At 41.2% G+C, this 17,707-nt stretch overlaps 1 protein-coding gene across 1 annotated transcript; it reads right to left on the bottom strand.

Annotated features, from left to right (window-relative positions):
- Positions 1–5,221: 5,221 nt before the first annotated feature.
- PNRC1 (proline rich nuclear receptor coactivator 1) lies at positions 5,222–9,457 on the bottom strand. Its single transcript, XM_045807079.2, has 2 exons — positions 8,768–9,457; positions 5,222–6,307 (listed from the first exon to the last, which is right to left on the bottom strand). Exons 1-2 carry the CDS (start codon positions 9,305–9,307, stop codon positions 5,864–5,866), a joined length of 984 nt encoding a protein of 327 aa, XP_045663035.1. The 5' UTR covers positions 9,308–9,457; the 3' UTR covers positions 5,222–5,863.
- Positions 9,458–17,707: the final 8,250 nt, after the last annotated feature.

Here is a 17,707-nt window from a genome sequence, read left to right as displayed (position 1 = left end):
GGGCATGGGAACTGGGGAGACTTCCAACCTCTAAATAAAGGATAGTGTGTTCAGCAACATAATGGAGGGTCATTAGGAGACGGGAGACGCACGGGAAGAGAAACAGAAGTATAAAACGCTGGGGGCACCCTGGCTCGGTCAGTAGAGCATGCAAGTCTTGATCTTGGGGTCGTGAGTGTTCAGTCTCACAACGTGGGTAGAGATTACTTTTTTAAAAAGTTACAAAATGTGAGTTTTACCTAGGTTGAAATCTTGAACGAACAAAAAGGAAATATATTTTATTCCTCCCTTCCCCAAATAGGGCCCCTGCTATCGGAATGCAGAACTTGAATTGGAACGGTCTCCTAACATAGACTTTCACAGGTAGGTAGAGAACCAACCCCCACTTAACAGTTTCAGAGGAAGTAACTTTTTTTAAAAAAAGATTTATTTGAGAGAAGTGAGCGAGCGTGCAGGAGTGGAAGGGGCAGAGGGAGAGGGCGAGAGAACCTCCAGCAGGCTCCGCACAGCGCTGAGCCCGGACTGGGGCACGAGAAGGAGCTGGATCTCACGACCCTGAGATCACGAGCCGCGCGAAGCCGAGAGTCCGTGCTGAACTGACCATGCCACCCAGGTGCCTCCAGAGGAAATACTTTTAAATCCGACTACTAATTTACAGTCACAGGTGAAGTTTAGAGTCCACAGCAGGCAGAAGGGATGAGGTCAAGAGCACTGGTAAAGGTTTTCAGCCTTGTGAGAGAAAGAGGCTGCATGAAGACGAAGTATTTCAGTTCCATTTTCGTGTTGCAGTTAGCGCTTCTGTGCACTATTGCCCAAACCGTGCTTCTGGGTCTCACCTGTCTTCTACTCCGTGTGGTTATCCTACACACCCCACAACGTTCAACATGCAAATTAAAGCTGCCTTCCTCTGTAATTTGGATCCCCCTCCAGAGTTCCCTAATTGCTAGTTTTGTCTTCCTAATTGCCCAATTTAAAAACTCTTTTCTTACCCTCCACCCAGTTGCTCAATTCTCAATTCTACCTTCAAAACATCTCCCAAGTAAGTCCATGCCTGGGTGTTTCCTCCAACAATGTCCTTAGGCTCATTTCTCTGATTTTAAACTACCAACAAATGCTGTTTCCTCAAGCTTTCCCTTTCCAAACTGTTCTCCATATTTGCACCTGATTTCTTTTGAAACAGAAATCTTTCCCTTGCTCACAAACCTTGGATGGTTCTGCATGCTTGCAGAATCAAGTTGCAATTCTTACATTCAAGACCCTCAGGGTATTACCACAGTACACCTTTCAACATATCTTACGTTCTTTGCACTTGTCTTGAGCTACTGGATACTCCACATCTATTTTACACCACTGTCTACACAGACTTTGACCTCTGACAAATATTTTCCTTCTCTTTACATATCAAATACTATGTCAAATACCTTAAGGCCCAACTCAATGCTACTTCTAAGGTGTCAGGTTCCCAACTAGACAATCTCTACTCACCAGAATTCACCATTACCTTCTGGAAGAAACGACTTTACTTTTTTCACCTCTTCAGGCATTTGTTGTAGGGAAGGGGAAATGAAGCTTGTATATCTGTCATTTCTTCCTCAGCCACCTGTAAACTTTCTGCTCTGCCATTTATCTTTGTATTTCCTGAACATACCTCACACATAAGCCCCCACACATTAAACTGTAGACGTGCTGCTCGGAAACGTCACAAAGGAGCTGAGAAATGTCAAACAAGGGAGGGGAGCGGTGCTGAGACAGTTTATTTTCTAAAAGACAGGGACTCTGTATTAGTTTGTTAGAAATTTTTATAATCTTATACAGAAATGTGTTACCAAACCTGTGCAAGAATGAACCATTTTCTGGAATCAGACTGAGAAAGAGGTCAGATCTAAGGCAACCCATTAGTTTTCATATTTACAACACATTACTAGAAAAAATTTAAAATGGTGACTAAATATTGAAGGAATTTTCAAACTATGGTCTGAACTTCTAAAATGAGTTTTCCCAACTATTTGTGAAGAAGGTACTTGCATCTGTGTGAGCAGGAATGGAGCCTCATACAAAATGTGAACATCAAATAAAGTTCCCTTCCATCCTTAAACTTCCCTTCTTTTCTAGAACTGATGTCCCCACTCAAAATTTGTCTTTATACCACCTCTCAAAGGCCTCCTTAATCTCAAAAGCAGCCCCCCTTTTTTGTAATCTCAAGCCATTTACTATCTCCCCCCCCAACATTTCTGGAAGAACCAGGAATAAGGCAGAGGTGGGTGGCTTTGAGCCAGGACAACCCAAACCCTCTCCCAGACATCTAAATGCTTTTGAGAACATGCTGGGAATTGAGGGACAGGGCATCCAGAGTCTAGCCTACCACAGCCACAGCTCCACACAATCTTAGTTTCACCATCTTGGGTGGATTGCCAGCTGTCCCAGGTCCATTCTGGGGCCTGATGCTGAGGGGGAGAAGCACAGGGATAGAGTCTAGGTTTTGTTCCTTCTCAACACCAAGAGTTGAGTTAGGACTTTCACAGAGAGCAGGTAATGACAAAAGCAAGTAACATGGGCTTTTTAGATAGTTTGAAATCACATGTAAGAAAAATAAAAACGGTTTTCCCCAAGTGTGGCACGAATGGATCCCATTTAAGTCCCACATTTGTATAGCACTATTTATATAAATATTATGAAGGGGTGATTACGTAGTCCAGTTGACCCCTGAATAACATGGGGTTTCGGGGGTACCAACTCCTGTGCAAAAATCCACATGTTAACATTTGATTCCCCCACAACTTAACTATTAATAGTCTGCTGACCAGGAGCCTGGTAAGTCAATTAACATATTTTCTATATACTATATTCTGTATTCTTACAATAAAGTGAGCTGGAGAAAAAAATGAAAAAATACAGTACTGTACTATATAAATTCATGTGTAAGTGGACCAACACAGTTCAAACACATGTTATTCAAAGGTCAACTACATGCCTAAAAGCCTGAACGCTGAGGCACCTGGGTGGCTCAGTCCGTTAAGCGTCTGCTTTCAGCTCAGGTCATGATCCCAGGGTTCTGGGATCAGCTCCTTGTTCAGCGGGGAGCCTGCTTCTCCCTCTCCCTCTCCCCTCCCCTCACGCTCTCAAATAAAATCTTAAAAACAAAAACCTAAAACCTGAATGCTGGCCCAGATAAAATATAGACTACTTGCCTAATACATTTTCATCTTTTAACTTATAAACTACATAAACCATCTTAAAATTTGTATTTTATCTTACAAACCACTTTAAGTTTGAAAAGAATTGTTCCTGTCAATCTTTTAATAGTGCGATTTGATGTTCTATTACCTTCTTTTTCCTTTATCTGCCTACAAGGACACTAAAATACTTAGCACCAAGATTAATGCAAATAAAAGCTCTATGGTGTTTTATCAGCATATGTGTCACTTTATCAGTGTTAGGAGTTGACGTTATCAAACTGTACACTTACCTAAAAGCCACTTTAGTATAAAATACCTCACATGCCAATATATGCAATGGCACTTCACTATAGAACTTAATTTCCACTCATAAAAACCTTTCATCCCTTTGCAATTATGAGCCCCCTTTACCAGACTACTAGTTAAAATGTATACCTGAAGCTGGTGACTGCAAAGTGTTTGCTTTTTACAAAACCAGTTACAGGAACACTGGAGGAAAAGTGTTTCGGTGAAGACTTCAGTAGGAGAAAAATACAGGTGGTTAAATGGATTGGCCGGCACTACAGTGTAAATTATGTTGAAACCTAATCTATAATTAATGATATTACAAGGTGGAGACCTTGGGAAGGGATTAGGACATAAGGGCAGAACCCTCATGAATGGAATTAATATCCTTACCAAAGGGGCCCAAGAAAGCTCCCTCAACCTTCCTGCCATGTGACTCAGACTTCCCATCTATGAACAATGAAGTGGGCTCTCAGATACCAAATCGGCTGGTGCCTTATCTTGGACTTCCTGGACAACGAACTGTGAGAAACCAAACCAGTCTTTAGTATTGTTACAGCAATCCAAAGGGACTAAGGCTGCTAAATAGTATTTTACTGTAATACCAAAACTACTGAACTTCTAAGTTTGCTAATACCTTTTCACTGTATCATCTGTAGTGTAGTTCAGACAATTTTGTTCACTCGTCAAACCATAACTGATTATTTTATAATCTATTTCCTTTACTTAGAAAACCTTACAAAATTCTGAAAGGTCGAAAGCTTACTGTATTTTGTTAAAAGTTTCTCTAAATGCATTTTTTAAAGCAAGCTATATGTAACTTCTATGTATTAAGTATAGCTTTCTCTACACACATACAAGAAAGAAGCATTTTATAGCCAGGGCCAAAGGTCTGGCTGGGTTATGCATGTGCCGTGTAAACCAGACTGCAGGCCCCTGAACGAGCTCAGATTTTGCGGTGGCTATGTCTGTTTTCATACCCTCCTGGCACAGCTCATCAGTAACGACTCTAAGGTTGTGCCCATACCACCCACCTTTGCACAGCCCAAAAGTCTCCCCACCTGTATGAACCAAAATGTGCAAGACAGAGACTCTTCCATTTATCTTTTCTTGGAAGGATGGTAGCATCTTTCTCATCTATTTCACCTTAAGAGAATCATTTGTACCCCCTGAATACCCTTTTCATATGTCAAGTGCCTGTCTACTCAAAAAAACCTCTCCTTTCGTTGCAAGATAAACTTCAGCTTTGTAGAACTAAAAACCATACAGGGAAAACTAGTGCTTTAGAATCTTAGAACAAAGTTTGAATTTTAAAGTAAAAATACATAAGCTGCCATATTTACCTTTTAGCAAAGGTCTAGACTTCCAAATCTTCACCTACTACTTTAGCTAAATTATGCTTGCTTTGTTTCAAGAACCACCATTCAAAATGAATACAAATTTAGTAAACCAAACCAAGTGCCATTTTCTTTCATTGAAATTATAGGGTAAGTCAAATAGTACTTATGGAACAGTTCATGTGTAAAAGTATACTGTAAGTTATAAACTAATTGGTTGTACTTTTGACCACAACCATTTCCATTGTTAAAATGGGGAATTCCTCCCCTTAGAGGTAGCAGCATTACATTATTGGACCCTCTAAATTTCGGAGGAAAGACAATTAGTATAATACTAAGACAGTAAAATGGAACAGTTAAGATCCATCTCCTAGTCACGCATTCAAACATGAAAGACACACACAAAGAGTCAAGACTAGTATAAAAGGGGGGGCCAAATTATTATATTATTATTTAAAAATTTGATTACAACCAATTTTGTTGGCATTAAAATTAGAGGTATTTTAAATTTGAATGGATAAACCAAAAACCAGAAATTAAGTTTGGTAAAAATGGGAATAGGAGTTTTCCAGTAATTACAGATTAGAAGGCAGAAATCAATTTAGCCAAACACAGACAAAGCCCATGTTTACAATGATTGTGCCACAGATTTAAACTTCAGTAGTGCATTAGTAAACTGTTCACATTTAGATCTTCACCTTGAGATTAGATAGCTGTTTCTTTAAAAAAAATCTCAGTACCTTGTGCAAATAAATCGGTCTTCCATGTGCCTTAGCACACTTAAAATTTCTCCATTGTATATATACAAAACACCTACCATTTGGGTAGGGCAAAATACATACTTTCATAACAAAACTATAATGTACCTCTCAAGTATGAACAATATACACATAATACATGGTATACAGTATTTACAAAATATAAAATATAATACAAGTTGTTTATAATTTTTTAAACTCATCTTTTGCACTTGTATGTTACAAGGCAATTTCCATTTCTGTACCAATTTTCAAGAGTCCAGGGATTTTGAAAAAACTGTTTTACAGACATACTGCAATCTGAGATCTAAGTTTGAACTTTTAGGAGAGTTTTTAAGTGTACTGCCATCAACTCCCTATTTTGGTTGGAATTTTCAATAGTGCTTCCCATCCAGTGACTAGGCGGCTTTGGAAGAACACTAGGAGAAGGTGGATCACTAAACTTTGCCCCAGCATAATTTTCCTTTTGGTTCACTTCAGTTAGAAATGCTGATTTCTTCAAATGCATATTTTTAATGTTCTCAGTATTTTTAAAAGGCTTTTTTTCCTGCTTCTGGATTAAATCAGATGAAACAGAATCCTGCCAAAAGTTATTTTCATTTCTTTTTGCAGAGGTGATCTTGGTTAGTGGTAAGTTATATTTGCTTTTCTGTCTGTTTATCTTTGGTTGTTCACACAAGTGTATACCATGAACAAGCTGGCCGTGGGGAATGGCAATTTTCTCCGATTTTCCCATCTTTGATTTTAAAACCTACAAAGACAAGGAACATAAAAGTGAATACAGTCTCATGATAAAAATTAGTCACAAACCTCACACCATGTATTTAATGTTTTCTTCTCTGGGACTTCAGTTTACGGTCCTGACTAAACATGTATGTGCTCCCTGCACTTATCAAATAAGCACACATCTAAGTTTACTACTAAAAATAAAATCATAACCATCGCCAATATGCAACGTAGGGAGTCAGTTCTAAAGTGTCAAAGGGGAAAACCCAGAGTAACCCAAGTTCATCTTTCTGCAAATGTTAAGGAAGAGTAATGAGCTGCCTTCCAAACACACACAAACTAAAGGTGTCAGGGACTACATTAGGGTGTGTCTAAGAAATCTTCACATGCTTTCATTTTGATTGGCTGAGTCTGGTTAAAAATAAAAACTATTCATAGATTACTATTCATCTTTTACTCAAGTCCTTTTAAAATTATTCCAGATAAAAATTTGATTAGCAGGAACCAGATTTTAAGTGAGAAAGTGTTTTGATAATAATTACTAAGTACACAGAAAAATTATCTCCCAGTTTCTGAAAACAAAATTTCAGAAATTTAAATATTAAAAATTTAAATACTAATCACTTTTTTAAAATAATCTTTCCCAGTTACATATATTTATAGTAAAAATATAATCAGAAAATTGTTTCCACGTGCCCCTACTTCCTGGGTTAACAACTGCTTCAGTACTTTGCCACACCAATCCTAATCACTGTCCTAACTCAAGTGATCACAGGAAGCCATGGACCGGATGGAAAAGCATAAAGTACTTCATTAGATCACTGCCCTTCCAACACTTGTAATATGGTAGGGAAGCGGGATACAAAAATACAAAGATAGGGCACAAGGTAACATTCCATGTAACTGCCAGAGTTCCCCGTTTTAACAGTTCTACAAAATTATTACTTGCTAACCAGGAAACAAGTAGTACAAAAGCAGGCTATTAGCGTATCACTAATATTTCAAGGTTATGAAATTTTAAAACTTCAATCTAATATACGTAATCACGGAAGTCAAATCTGATTTTTTCCCAAGGGCACAGCAAGAGAGAACCTGCAAATCTGTCCAATATTCTCCCAACAAGAAATGGCTGCAACTTATTTCTTTTCAAAAAATTCGTCGTTTTACTTTTTTAGATTTTATTTACTTTTGCGAGAGCGAGCAACAAGGGGGGGTGGCAGAGGAAGCAGCAGACTCCCCGAGGAGCAAGGAGCCCTACGCCGAGACTGGATCCTAGGACTGTGGCATCATTACTTGAGCCTAAGGCAGACGCTCAACCGACTGAGCCACCTAGGACCCCACTTCTTTTTTTTAAAGACTTTATTTATCTATTTGTCAGAGAAAGAACACAAGCAGGGAGAGAGCAGACTCCCCGCGGAGCTGAGTCCAACGCGGGGACTGCATCCCAGGACTCCGGGATGATGATAACGAGCCGAAGGCGGAAGCTCAACCGACTGAGCCACCGAGGGGCCCCACTTACTTTCATTTCTCATGAGACAGAAAAAGTCTTTGGAATTGCAAGGTTTTATTTTGCTATAGAGCTTAATTTCAAATCATTTTAACGATTTAATCTCGTTTAAGTTTTAATTTTATCCTAACCCAACAGCATGGCAATTGGGTGGCTTAACGTCAATTCAACTTACAACTTTTCAAAGTTTCATCATTCTGGACACAAAACTTTCCACTAATAAAGCCCACTACAACATAAGAGTGTAAACAATTCCATTCAACTAATAGACTAGCTCGCAAAAACTATCGTTTCAAAGAGAACTGCCACCGCTCCTGCCAACTTTTAAAGTTAAAGTAGAGCTAAGCAGGTTGGCCAGCGAGGGCAGAAACCCAGCTGGGCACACGGAGCACCTCTCATCTCAGCAAAAAGCCAGCCAAAGGGAATCGAGCCGCTTGTGGCCCACTCCAAAGCCCACAACAGGGCGGTGGGCGCGTGCACGCGCGCCCCCGACTAGTCTTGGAGCTACCAACGGTAAAGTAGCTGAAAGCGGTCGCCCACCCCTTCCCCTACCACGGCCACACGGCCTCACCTCCTTCATGAGCGGCCGAGCGCTGCGCACGTAGCGCGCGCTGACGTCAGCCTCCCGCGGGCCCCTTCCATCCCCCACCCCACCGCGCGCCCGAACACCGAAACCCCCTGGAACAGCGCCAGCCTTCTAAATCGGGGCTGTTGCTGGGGCGCAGCCACCCCTCTCATTGGCTGGCTCCCGGGAGCCAATCAGCAGCGCCAGCGCATGCCTTCCCCCTCCCCCTCCTTCCCCCGGCTAGAACAGAGCGGGCGTCACGGAAACTTCCCTCCCGAGTAAACAGCCGCCCCTCACCCCGGCCCCCCCCTTCCTGACCCCTCAGTGCAGGGCCCCAAATTCCAGAGCCCGTCCGTAGCCGTCTAAGGGCCAGAACTCCTCCACAGTCCCCACGTCCCCCTCGCGACCCTTACCTCTCTTCTGAACGAGGGTTGGCCGGGCGCCGCGGGCGGCAGCTGGCCAGGGAAAGGGCTCGCTTCCTCAGTTTGGGTTGCGGCCGCAGGACCCGGGGCCAAATTGGCCGCCTGGTCCGGGACTTCCTGCGCTCCGCTCCGACCACTCGCGGGGCTCCGCCCGCCCTCGAGGCTCGGCCGGTGCTGCTGGTACTGATGGAAGCGGCTGGGCAGCTGCCCCGCCGGGCTGGCCCGCACCCTCTTCTTTCGCCGCTTCTTTGGCGCTGCCCGAGGGGTGCCTCCCGCCGTAGCTAGACTACAGCTGGACAGAGGTGCAGGGGCGCGAGGCTGCGGGGTCAGGCAGGGACCGTCTCCCCCTAGGAAGTGAGGGAGGAAAAGGGTGGGGGGCAGTGCCCGGGGGTCCGGGATTCGGGGTAAAGGCGGCGGGGCCGTGGTCACCATCGGGAGGGCCCCGAAGTAACCACGGGCGGAAAAGCCCAGAGGCGCAAGGCGGCCGCCCAGGACAAGTGGCTCCCGCTGCGGGACGGAGACGACGGTCATAGCTCTAGGAGGAAAGTGGCTCAGCAAGAAGAAAAGGAGGAAGTGAAGCCAGCGATCACAGGGCGGCGGCGGCGGCTGCTGCTAAGAGAGCCCGAGTGGAGCGCGGACCATGGTTCGGGCGGTGGCGGCGCAGCAACAAATAGCTTCAGCCTCAGCGCCGAGTGTTGTTATCAGAAGCTCCGCCCTATGCCCGCCCACCTCCCTCCAAGAGCCCAATCAGGATGCGACTGAACAGGCCACACCCCTCCGGCGCTCCTTCCACCGCCTCCGAGAGACACACACAAACAACCAGCTTGCTGCAGCCCCGCACAAAGAGCGCGCACTGCGCAGGCGCAGCCAACGGGCTCTTTCGGGAAGAGTCGGTCCCGCGAACAATGAAGTTCCGTTTCAGCCCCACCTCCCCCACCCTGCTCCTTACTCGCCCCCGCACCTTGCCCCGAAGGCAGCGGTGGCCGTGCTTGATCTAGGCTGAATTTGGCAAAGGGGATGGGGGCGGGAGAAAGAATCTAGAAACCAAGGCCACTGATGCCTCCTCAGCCACTGACCTTGGGGTTGTAGCTGTTTTATTTCAAGCCCAACATAATGTAATTTTTTTAAGATTTCAAAGTACGTTATAGGGGTTTCATTCTTAGCAATTATAAGAAAATCAGTCCACATTTAAATTATATTTGGCGAAATATGACTTAGTTTTTTTCGTTTACTCGGGTCACCAACGCTGTTCATTAGCCACGGTAAAGAGGGTGAAAATTAGGGGAGTGATTTACTGATTGAAATTGGCCCCTTAGTATATAGAGTTCCCCGTAAACTCGTAATTGTGTATTGGAAATGTTACTGTCTTTATACTTGAAGGGTTGTGAGACTTTGGGATCACGAAGCGGTGCCTGACACTGAGGAGGAAGCAAAGGAGGAAGCTTGAGTCTTAAAAGGGAGAAAGTGAAACCGCTCTGCAACATACAGCGTATTTTGCTAGCTGTGTGTTACGGAAATGTGTAACTCTCATCATCTCTCCGCACTGCGCTCACACACAAAATATCGTGGTTATTTTATCAAGCACTTTTGGGGCAGGAACTGTTCTTTACATAAATTGTCTTCTGAACTTCACAACAACCCTAAGGAATGGGTACTATCTTTTATCCCCATTTCATCGGAGAGGAGACAAGCTTAGAAAGGCAAAAAGTACTTGTGAAACATCATACAGTAAGTTAAGAGAATTTGAACTCCAGTCCAGGGATGGCAAGGCCAAAGTTTTAACATCATCCATACAACCTGCCACACTAGATTGTAGGTCTTTATTTTATTTTATTTATTTATTTATTTATTTTTAAAGATTTTATTTATTTATTCGACAGAAGAGACAGCCAGCGAGAGAGGGAACACAAGCAGGGGGAGTGGGAGAGGAAGAAGCAGGCTCATAGCAGAAGAGCCTGATGTGGGGCTCGATCCCATAACGCCAGGATCACGCCCTGAGCCGAAGGCAGACGCTTAACTGCTGTGCCACCCAGGCGCCCCTATTTTATTTTTTTTTAAATATTTTATTTATTTATTTGACATAGAGAGAGACAGCCAGCGAAATAAGGAACACAAGCAGGGGGAGTGGGAGAGGAAGAAGCAGGCTCCCTGCTGAGCAGGAAGCTGGAAGTCGGTCTCGATCCCAGCACTCCGGGATCAGGCACCGGGCAGAAGGCAGGCGCTTAAGGACTGAGCCGCCCAGCCACCCAGGCACCCCTAGATTGTAGGTCTTTAGACCACCGCAATAACCTTACACTTCTCTGTATCCTTACAGCCTCTGACCAGTATTTTTCAGCGTGTTTGATAAATGTTTTATAATTGGTAACAAAATTGGACAGAAGGAATATCTAGAAGAATGCTTCCAAAACTTTATGCAGGTGGTATAATCCCCTTGTAAGTTGAGGGAAATCTGTATAAACTTTTCATATGACATTCCAATATTAGTGATTGCTTGGTTTTTCATCATTTTTGCTGGATTTTACTGTTTTGGGTTTCCAACGGGTTACATAGTAAGTGCTCATATTCATTGGATGAATGGGAATCCTATACTTCCAGATCTGTGACAGATCTTAGAGGGCCCTTAATTCAAATCCTCTGGTCTGCAAATTGAAGCTGGGTTCAAGATCAGGGGAAGAGAATGGCCTGGCAACAGTTGGTGGAGAAGAGCAAGCAAAGATTCTGGAGACTCTGGAATGATGTAGTTCTTTTGTTTTTGTAAGAGTTTCAAAAAATAACAAAAATTTTTAAAAATTGTTTTGGTAAGAGTTTATACTTTCTCAAAGCACTTTTTCATCTAACTCATTTTATTCTTACCCTAATCGTTTAAAGTAGAGATAAGTTCTATTTTACCTATGATGTAAATAAAGCCTCTAAAGATAAAATAACTTACCTAAGGGTCACGGAATGAGTCAGGGACTAAATCCCTTGAACTCCTAATGCCTAGTCCTCTTTTAAATATGTCCCAAGGCCTAAAGGTTGGTAATCTGGAGATAATATCACAGTGTCCTGGAGATTAATTTACCCTCCAGGGGCCAGCTAACTGGTAGTCAACTCAGAGGGGCCCTTGATGGAAGACGCCTATATCGTCTGTGTGTATCTCTTGGGTGAACGTTAGAGTTATGTGATATGTAGTTTAAAATTTTTTAGGCCTATACTTTTTAGGCCTCATGTAAGACCCTGGATTCTGTACATTAAGAAAGATAGCCTTTCAGCTGTGGCCACCTGGATGATGGGTGCTAAGCTGGTGCCGGCCACAAAGGGACAGAGAGCTGGAATGGATCCCCAGAAGAGAACAAGTCAGGTTTTATACACCAGATTATTGGATTTCATATTATTCTTTGGGTATAGTTCCTATAGATCCTTTGTCTTTAGGAAAGCCTAATTTTAATACTCCAACCTGGTTTCATCTGTGCTATATGATGTAAAGGAAGAGGTCAGATACTCTTGTCTGGGCTCAAAGGGCTAATCATGGAGGTAGCGAGACATTCCAAGGGTAAAGTAAATTTTGGGAAGACTCTCAGGGCTCTTGGAAACTTTTGTTCCAGTGCACGCCTTGGTTTTATTTTTTTAGTCAACAGTTTCTCTAAAGGAAGTCGTTTTTGTTTTTTTTAAAAAAAAAAAAACAGTTGAAAAGTAAACCAGATAGTAAAAATCAGGGAAAAGAGGTAAAAACCATGTATGAAATAAGCAGCTTACGTGCATTAACACTTCAGAGCCCCCTGAATTCCTCTGCTCTCTCCTCTAGACCTTTGTCCCTTACACTTTATTTGTCGTCTCCCTTTCTCTGCCTTGAATATCATCTTTCTGTCCTCCTTCTCTTAATATTTTTCTTTCCCTCTCGTTGTGGCTTTATTTCCATTTCCTCTACATATTACTGCTTTGAGCTTAAATGTCTAGGCTCTAAGGGACACGCGTGAAAAGAGGAATACTGCAATTTATACTTTCCTTAATGCTCAAGTTATTCATCTTTCATATCTACGAAATAAAATTCCTCTAAACACTGAACAGAGCCAGGGAATCAAAATGTTTAAACTTTACAACTAAAAATTTCCCTGACATTTAAGCATTGATCACAAGCCTTATTTTATCAACATAGTTTGAAAAATTTAATTGAAATTATTAGGTCTATATTTAGAAGCAAACAATAGGCACAAAATCTCACAGTAATGACAAAATTGATACTTAAATTGCTACTAAAGTACTATTACCACAGGTTGAAATTAATGTCTTTGTTATCCCTATACTTATACCTTTCTGGGGTGGCAGTAATTTTACCACATTTACTTCTTCAACTTTCCTAAGGGGGCAGCAGGCCTGTGCAGGTTGTACTTTGCACGAAGGTGCCTGACCAAAGCGAGGCCTGAAATACAGCTCTCCCTCTGCTTTTAAAAGCCATCTTTCCAGGGGCTACCTAGAGGAAAAGAAGTCTTTTTCTTATTGGTACAAAGATGTCAAAGGACCGGTGGCAGCCCTGGGGTACAGTAATATTATAGAGACTTGATTCTAGTTCATCCTAGATATAAAACCACAAGAAAAAGCACGTTATTTATGACCAGCTGGGGTTTCAACCAGTTTAATCTTAGTTGGGTCATAGGCTTGGTTGTACCTCCTGGCTGGTTCTCCTTTCATACATTGATAAAACTTTTTAAATCCTTGCCATTCACAGGATGCAACCTAATGCCTCTCCAGAAATGATGTATTTTTTAGGTTTCATGTGGCCAGCTTACAGAATCCAGTTTCTTATCATTATATAATGAGCTAGATTGTTCACTTTTGCAAACTGATTTTGTCTCATTAATTTGTTACAATTAATAGGATCATTGAAATTTTTCACCTTTCATGAGACAGGGAGGGAATCTACGCAATTAGCTATCTGCAGGACATTTGGCAAATTATCATCGTGAAAAACACTATGCAATTCACTTTCTGCTTGATCATTTTGCTACCCCAGTCCTGATTAAACGTTGAATCTCCTTTCTACCCACTTGTTACATGTGACAAATGATGTGGAGCAGTTCTTTCTGTTCTTGGTATAGTTAATATTTTTTTCCAGGACTGCTTGGCTGATTCCCAGTTTCTTCTATTCAACCTTCCCTACTGTTGCAATTAGAGAAAAGGCATGCCCGTGCTTTATAAACTAATATATGCTTTAGATTTTTTTTTAAAAACCCATACATATAACTCTGTATTTATCCAACTTTTTAAATATTAACATATCTGTATTATCACAGGCACTATCTCCTTTTTAAGAAAGATTTTATTTTTTTAAGCAATCCGTACACCCGATATGGGGCTCAGACTCACAACCCTGAGATCAAGTGTCATACCCTCCACCAACTGAGCCAGCCAGGCCCCCCATACTATCTTTTATAGCCAAACTATCTATGACTAAATTCTAAACTTTTTTCCTTTGGAGAAGCATTGTGGACTTTCATATATTAACACAGTTTCAATCATCCATAATCATTTTCCTTTTTTTAAAATTAAATCTTTAAATCTTGGCCAGTGAAGATCCTTTTAAGATGGTTCTATTGTCTCTTCAGCACTTCTCCCAAACATTTTTGAAAACATTCTTGCTTTATATACACAACAAGATGTTCCAGAATATCTTCCTCTTTCTCTAATCCAAAACCTGGAATGAGCTATTTTATAAAAAACCTAGTTCCTTTAAGCGAAGAAAAATATTAGTGGAAAAATCTGGGCATCAAGGGTGAATATGAGATTGTTTTTGTGTGAGTACAGATTGGGATTAGAATAATATCACTGCTAGGCCATTTTTGGACAAAATTTAAAGACATTTCAAAGTCACGAGTCTGCATTGATTTTTTAAATTTCTAATTCTAACACTATGAAATCATTTAAAATGTTTATTCCATTATTTACAAAAATTGTGTTTTCTTCCCAACATAATCTTAAAATTTTAACCCCTCACCCAAATTGCAATTGTGTCCTTGTGTATAATCTTTATGTCTTCTCAGGTAACAATTGTATAATCACTTCATTAACCTTGATATCTTACATCCTACCACTTTGTCTCTTATGTCTGAAAAAGAGACATAAGACATCTTTTTATCTTTTAATTTTTTTTCTACTGTTCTCATGTACTCGGATTTTATCTCCCCTCCCTTAGATATTCAAAGCATGGGCTTGGAGCATAATCCCTGCTCCAGAGTGTTTTGTAACTCTGGTAAGTTATAGTCTTTCTCACGATTTAAGCCCCTTGTAAAACCTGGGACATCCCTACTTGCAACTACTCTTGATCAAGTCATCAAAAATTTAATGCCAGTTTTGTGTGTGTGACCGAATACACTCTCTGGAATATTGGCACATTTGTATTGACATATTGATGTATTTTTGGTTAAGTAGTGTTCTTATAAGTATTCCAGAATGATGTTCTACATCACAACAAATGGAGAAGGGCAGAGGACCACAGAAGAGAAGCAGTTAGGACAAGCATTTTATAATTTAGCAAGGTTTGAGTAAAGTCACCACCCCCAGCCTTTTTTAAAAAGGCATTGTATACATTGTTAGGTTTTTTCCATTGAAAGAATTCACTCAGGTTTCTAAAGTAATGACATATTTGTTTGAAGGGTATGCACGCACAGACATAAGGAGCACAAGGCACGTACCAGGCCTCACAGAATCCAGAAATCATGGGAGACAGAGGAATAAGAGTATAGGGCCTCACTGACCTGGGATGAAGTCTGGAAACTTGAAATTTATTCAGGATCCCTTGCGACCTTAGTTACTAAGTTATTTTGTCGCTCCCTAGCAGAAGGTGTTCGTTGATCCTTACTCTAAATGTTCTGGCATTCCCATGACTCAACTACTCTTTCTGTTTGTGCGTTTGGTATATTTCCACGTCCACATCACTACCGATTAACTCACTGTTTCTCTAAAGTTCAAATTCTAGAAAGAGAGAAACTGATTGGTCCAGTTTGGATTGGTCTAGATTGGATGATTCGTGACCATCATCCGGGTTCAACAGAACTTTCTTAATTCTCTTACTAGACCTCTTGGTGGCTCTTGGCTAAGATGATGAAGCAGGATGATGAGGGATCTATGAACAAGGGACCACTTAGGGCCACTTCAGGGACCACGGACTTAACAAGCATTGAGAAATGTGGCCAGCCCAGTACATTTCATAAGCTGACTTCCAGGTCCAAAATATCTCTCTTCTCGTACCTACAATTCCCAGGAATCCAAGGGAGGTGAGAGGACCTATGGAAACTCTGGGGAGCTCTGACTATTCTTAGAAAACTGGGTTTCTAGTGACACTGTCCCATCGTCCCTGGTGAAGCAACAATTAGTGGGAGCTGAGTGGAGGCTGTCCTTTCAAATAAGGTCTAAGCTCAGCCAGCTCATTTCATTCCTTTACTTACCTGACTCTTTAGGCAAATAAGCTGAAAACTCCTCTAAAAATAATTGGAGTTAGTGAGACAAATGGCAATAACAGCTATGAGGCACCCGAGGACTCTGGCTAACATAGTCCAAGGAATTGCAAAGGTGGACACGGAGAGAAAAGCCTGAGACTTGGTGACTGACAATACGAGCCCAGCAGAGAGGCCAGGCTGTATGCGGATGTACGAGAGTGAGAGGAGGTAGGGAGAAGGGAGAGTCAAACAGATGGCTCCCAAACTTTCAAAACCTGAGTGATTTGGAGAGAAATCATAGCCTTGACAGAAACATGAAAATCTGGAGGGAGCAATTGAAGGAGAAAATATAATTGCTGTGATTTAATAAGGTGTACTTTTTTCTTTTTTTTTTTTTAGTAAGGTTTTATTTTCGATGTTCCTCACTCTAAAGCCAAGTGAATTAAAATTTATTTTGTCTCTCAAAAACAAAAGAACCCCAGAATAATTAAGTTGTTTTTTATTTGCCTATGAAGCCCTAATAGAAAAAGCGTTCTTACTCTTGTTCAGTGCAAAAACAAGAAAATCCATTTGTTTAATCAGTCTGGTTATCTTTGACTATTTCATTTGACATTTCCAGAAGAGACGACAACTACTTCCAAGAAATTTAAGATAAATTAAAGAGAATGGATTAAAACATACCCTACTAAATCTTCTGTATTTTTCAGCTCCCAGGATAATCAATTCAATCCAGTCCTTCTAAGCAGTGTAAAGTCCATAAGGAAAATAAGCATATTTCATTTTTACAAAATACTCCAGTGCCCCAATTTTTGTAGTATTTGAACTTAAGGTGATATGATACAGTAGAATTTCAGACACTAGGGCTCTTTCAACTATGTGATGTTAAAGGTTACAAAATGAGTATTTGTTTTAGAGAAACACTTGTGATTTTCAAGCCTAAGTGAGACTACATAGAGCTTTTTTTCCCTGTAGTTCGTAACCTCCGAATACAAAAAGAAAAATGAGACTTGGCCAATGATTTTCTGTTAATTCTTCCTAAGAAAGAACATTTCCGTGTCCTTATAACATTCAGACAGATTTAGGATTTGTACAAAACAATCAAATTAACATTGCCTGAATTATCTTTACTGTGCCTTTATTTTATTCTTGAAAATTTAAGATTTGTACAAGAAGATAAAACTAACATTCCCGAGTACATATCATTTTTAAAAATTCCTGAACATACAGAGAAAGACCCAAACAATGTTTGGATTGCAGAGCTGAAGAGCAAGCACAATCATCTTCACCGAGGAGCTCAGACCGAAGCTGTGATGTTGATATTTTGCCAAGTTTTCTCCGAGATATTGATTATGACTCACAGCCAGATATGACTCATCCCTATAAATGCTGTATCGAAAATGACGTCACCAGCTTTTTGCGTTTCAGAGGAGAGAAGAGGGTGATTTTGTGGCCTAACTGGTAAGTTACGTATTATAGCTATTCTGCATATGTGGAACGAGTGTGTATATATGTGATCAGG

The sequence above is a fragment of the Ursus americanus genome, chromosome 11 (genome assembly GCF_024610735.1).
Source record: "Ursus americanus isolate L20-20 chromosome 11, mUrsAme1.1.p, whole genome shotgun sequence".
Classification (NCBI taxonomy): Eukaryota; Metazoa; Chordata; class Mammalia; order Carnivora; family Ursidae; genus Ursus; species Ursus americanus.
This window is presented reverse-complemented; position numbering and strand designations above follow the sequence as displayed.

Excerpts from the sequence above, each read along its gene's own strand:
- PNRC1 (XM_045807079.2), bottom strand. The coding sequence starts at position 9,307 with ATGACCGTCGTCTCCGTCCCGCAGCGGGAGCCACTTGTCCTGGGCGGC. Across the intron at positions 6,308-8,767 it reads AACCCTCGTTCAGAAGAGAG|GTTTTAAAATCAAAGATGGG; the intron begins GTAAGGGTCGCG and ends TTGTCTTTGTAG.